Consider the following 5,070-nt stretch of genomic DNA (forward strand, 5'->3'; position numbering starts at 1 on the left):
TTATTGGTACATCATACTAGTCCACAGGATAGGTAAGAATTTGAAAATAAAGTATTTTCAGAAATCTTCTTACTATTCCTAACAGAGAACTTGTGCGAGACGTGGGAGCTGTTGGAGACATTGAAGCTGAGACTGAAGCTTTCTTACAGGAATATGGCATTGATCACAGAGAATTTCCAGAGGAGGTCACGAAACACTTGCCACAGTTGCCATGGTCCATTCCTGCTGAGGTCAGTCTGAGCCTGTATTAGCTTGTGCATATTATCATTATTTATTTATCTATTCTTCTCTCTTACTCTGATTTAAAAAGACTATTTATGAGAGGCAGAAGCAAGGCATTAGGATTATTGTGTTGGCAAATTAACACTGACACAGCATTTTTATATGCATTTTGATAAAGATTGCAATGTTTTTTCTCAAAACAGGAGATAGCTGCTCGGACAGACTTACGAAATCAATGCATCTTCACCATTGACCCTTCAACAGCAAGGGACCTTGATGATGCTGTATCATGTGTTCCTCTAGAGAATGGGAACTTCCGAGTGGGAGTCCACATTGCAGATGTTAGTTACTTCATCCCAGAACAATCATCGTTGGACATAATGGCGTCACAAAGAGCCACAAGTATCTACCTCACTGAGAAAGTAAGTGAAATTAGTAAATGTTCGGGAGTTTAGAAGCAAAGATTTATAGTTTCATAGATATTGAGTAAATGAATTTAAAAGAAAAAATGTGTTCAAGTTCTTATGTAAAGAAAAACATTAACTTAATTACAGTATTACAAGATATTTTGTTTTTTACCAGTGTTGAAGTAGTTTGAAATTGAAAAGAAAAGTAAGATGTTCCTATTATTTCATTCTTAGATCTAAAAATTACAGCAATAACCTGTCAAATAAATTGTATGGATGCTTATTAGAGGAAGTTTTCAAAATTCATTAGTCTACCCAACAGTAGTTTCTCATGTTTTACTAAACCCACTGTTTTTGTTTTGCAGGTGATCCCTATGTTGCCGGAGGTCTTGTGTCAAAACCTCTGCTCACTGAACCCAGGTGAAGACCGCCTGGCAGTTTCAGTGATATGGGAACTTACACCAGATGGCAAGATTTTAGGGGAATGGTTTGGTCGCACTGTTATCCATTCATGTGTTAAGCTGGCTTATGAACATGCGCAAAGTATGATTGAGGAGCCACATCGACAGTGGACCAAGGAGGAGATTCCAGAGGTATTTTGTGGCTATTCAACCAGGGACATCAGCAAAGTAGTTAACAACTTACAGTCATTAGCTGTGAAGTTGAGAGAAAGAAGGTTCAAGAATGGTGCCCTACGTTTAGATCAAGTGAAGATTTCTTTTAATCTTGATTGGGAAACAAAAATGCCCAATGGCTTTCATACACAGGAATTAAAGGAGAGTAATAGACTCATAGAAGAGTTTATGTTGCTTGCAAATATCACAGTTGCTCACAAGACTTATGAAGTCTTTCCTGATGTAGCATTGTTGAGACGTCATCCTCCTCCAATTTCAAATCCCATGAAGAATGTGGTTGACACTCTTGCAACAATGGGTATTATCTTGGACCCTACATCTTCAGGATCTCTGTTCGACTCGATTAATAAGTATGTTGGAAAGGATAAGTATAGTACTGCACGGCTACAAGTTATAACATCTATGTGCAGCAAACCAATGCAGTTTGCAAGATATTTTTGCACTGGGGTGCTTGGTGATGAAAGACTCTTTCATCATTATGCTCTGAATGTTCCCCTTTACACACATTTTACATCACCTATCCGTCGGTATGCAGATTTGATAGTTCACCGTTTGCTTGCAGCTGTAATTGATCCAGCTAGGTGCCGAAAACCAGAAATAACCAAGAAAGCCGTAAACAAGAAAGCTGAGCATTGCAATGACAGGAAACAGACTGCAAAGACTTTACAGGAAATAAGTAGTGAATTGTACATGGCACTTTTCATCAAACGGGCTGGAGAGATGGTGGAGGAAGGCATGGTGATGGCTTTTTGATCATAGCTTTGTTTTTTGGTTGTTAAACATGGAAGGGTAAGGGTTTTACACAGACAAGTTTCCCACTCGACATAAAACTGTCAAGTAAAAAGGAAAAAATTCATTAACTGTACGGGGGGGGAACATGGGAAGACCCGGAGCAAAATTTTACTTGTTTAGCTTATCACAGTCCCCCTTACGCCTGTTGACGGAAATGCCTAATTTCAATGCCGTTTAGTAACCCCACCCTAGGGGTAATTTTACATTGGTTAGGGTCATGTTTAAGGTTTTTTTTTATTAGATTTTAATTTCCCTTTTGGTTTAAAATTTACAGGGAGTTTTATAGGAAACAAACTTTTGTAATAGTTTAAAATTGTTTGGTAACTTTTTTGGAAATTTGATATAGTAAGCTTTTATACATTTCACAAAAGGTTTGTATTTTTGATAAAAGTTTTAGCATCTTGTGGTTATTCAACAAGGGTGTAAATGAATTCATGCCCTCCCATGAAAACAAAGTCCCTGAAGGCGATTCATGTGCTCTTAAAAACTAAGCACTTTTTTAAAAGGTCGCAATGTTTGGCTAAATGTTGGGGTATAATTGGGGTTTTGGTTTTGTTTTTAAGAAATATTGTCGGGTGAATGCATCCCCACCCTGTATGGGTATCTGTTTAGCACAAGAATGGTTTAATATGCAGGGTAGATAAGGGAAAAAATAAGATTTTTTAATATAAACGTTTTACTTTTAGGACTCTACACTTCAACTACTGAAAAACCTCAAACCTTTTTTGTGTCAAGACAATTCTTGCTTTTTTGCTCTGTAGAAGGTATTGCCGCCTCAGGTTTTGGGAGGAAAAAAAATTTATTTTATATTTTGATTTACCCTTTTTTTTGTAAGTTGGAGAGTGGCTGTGCTGTATGGTTTACAGCATTATGAAATATTTTTGGGAATAGGGAGAAAACCCCCCTTGTTTTACCCATAAATATGTGTGTCGGTTTTTCAAAGGGGTTTTCATTTGCATGTTTGAAATCAGTTATGCGACTCTTTTTCATTTTTTTTTTTCCATAAACAAAAAAAAGTGATATGCAACCTTTTATAATAAAATGGTCATGCAATTGTGTTTTTCCCCCCTTTGGCGGAACAAGAATATTTTGGAAAAAAAAGATTACTTTATTTTTCAAAATAATTTGACATTGTTCATACCCTGATATTTAAAAAGTAAAAAAAAAAAGAGAGTAGAGCGAAAGAAAAAGGTCTTTCAAATTAAGGAACAACAGGAAGAGAAGCTAAAAACCAAAAGGGAAAAAAATTATAGGGAAGGAAAGCATAATAAATTACTAATCTATGGCTTTTTGGGTACAGTCAATGGTCACCTTGTTATACTTTCCTTTAATTCTAATAACATGTATACGTAGTTGACCACATATTACCAGGAATCTGGACCTTGTGTGGGAAAAATTGCAAAGAAAAAAGTGTTCTCTATGTCGGGTGCACACAGTATATACACGAATGCATGCAATACTACATGCGTATAAATAAATGAGAAACACGTTTCGTCATGCCCTTGCTATTCCTGCAGAAGTGGCGATTAGTCCAGAATAAAGCTACGAATTAATTGGGCCCCTGCCATCACAGGCATACCCATGCAACATAATAAACATTTAAATGTTCCTAGATTCGCAAATTCACTGCCTTTTTGTGTGGAAGCACTGAAAGGACCGAAGATGAACGGGATGGAAAAGGTTTCCGTGAGATTTTTATGTCTGCTTTTAGTGTTTTGTTTGGTAATTTTTGATCATTTTTAGAAGTAAAAGTAACAAAGGGAGTGAAGGTAAAGGTAAAGGGCCAGATAAGTTCATGTCAAGTAAATGTTTTTCAAAGAAAAAAAAAGTATTTTCATTTATGTATATTCTGGTTTTGCTCAATTCATTCAAAATATGAAAAATGAAAATAAGCATTATTTTTCATCCATTGGCCCTACGTTTTTGTGAATGTATAAAGGCTTTTGGGAAAGTAGTGAATTTCAACTTAATGCTTCTTGCCTAAACCAAAAGTAATAAATGGCAATGAAAACCACTTTTAAAAATGATAGCTTTACATGAAATGAATATGTAGATATTGAAATGGCAACATTCTGCAAATTGGTTATTTAGTGTGTATTGTGTCCAGTTATCATTGTAACTGTGATGTCTTTTGAGAATATAATTGCATGTATGACGATACACATTTTCATGCATTTGATTGGTATTTTGGCGCAATAGCTTTTTTTTTTTTAACAAGCATACGACCGATAGTCCTTGCTCTTGGATTAAGAGATTCATTGACAAAAGAGACACCATCTGAAGAGTTCCCAAAATGTTTTCTTGATGTACAGTCTAATGGAATGTTTATGTTTGACAGATTGCCCAAGTATGAGCTTTTCCATGTGATTCTGTAGCTTCAAGATTATCCATAATCTTCAGTGTCATTCCTTCTCTTGGAGAGGTCCCCTTTCGGCTTCTCCGGGTTTTCCTCCAGTGAAACCCCTTAGGTATTTATCTGGATTCCTCATCAGAACAGCCTATATCCTTTAAACTGCTTTTTTCACTACACCCATATAGAGCAAGGGTGCCAGCCCGCGGGACATTTGCTATTTCAATCTCAGTCAGCCGTTTTACATGATAAATTAAGCCAATACTTCGTTTTTGAAGATTATCTCTTAATATGAAAGAAGCGGCGGTTGGTGAGAATAGATGATTCCAGTTAAACCATACCTTAGAGTATATGATGCTTCGAATCAACTTCTGCATTTAAATTCTGTTGTTTTCATCGCCATTTACTCAGTAAGATACCGATACACTGTCGAAAGCATTATATTCCTAGCCTTCTGTGTTATGCTATTGCTATTATTTAATGGTAACATATGTATCTGGAATATATTGTGAGACCTTGCGTGTGTGAAACCCTCTTCTTGGCTTCAATCATTCTCGTGTCAGTAAAATCACTTCACTCTCGTTTCGTGAGAATAAAATCCAAGGTGGAGAGAAAGGAGAGGGGGAAGAAGAGGAGATAAATGCGGAATAGAGTAGAGGGGGCC

General features: G+C 36.4%; 1 protein-coding gene across 1 annotated transcript in view; it reads left to right on the forward strand.

Moving 5' to 3' along the window:
* Positions 1–4,431, forward strand: part of LOC119594272 — a gene marked incomplete in the record, with an annotated part of 114,949 nt that extends 110,518 nt beyond the window's left edge. The window contains 8 exon segments of the mRNA XM_037943336.1: positions 86–230; positions 426–644; positions 995–2,010; positions 2,012–2,053; positions 2,448–2,521; positions 2,743–2,820; positions 3,630–3,742; positions 4,369–4,431. Of these exon segments, the coding sequence (XP_037799264.1) occupies positions 86–230; positions 426–644; positions 995–2,010; positions 2,012–2,053; positions 2,448–2,521; positions 2,743–2,820; positions 3,630–3,742; positions 4,369–4,431 (1,750 nt within the window).
* Positions 4,432–5,070: the final 639 nt, after the last annotated feature.

Source organism: Penaeus monodon, chromosome 33, assembly GCF_015228065.2.
Source record: "Penaeus monodon isolate SGIC_2016 chromosome 33, NSTDA_Pmon_1, whole genome shotgun sequence".
Taxonomy (NCBI): Eukaryota; Metazoa; Arthropoda; class Malacostraca; order Decapoda; family Penaeidae; genus Penaeus; species Penaeus monodon.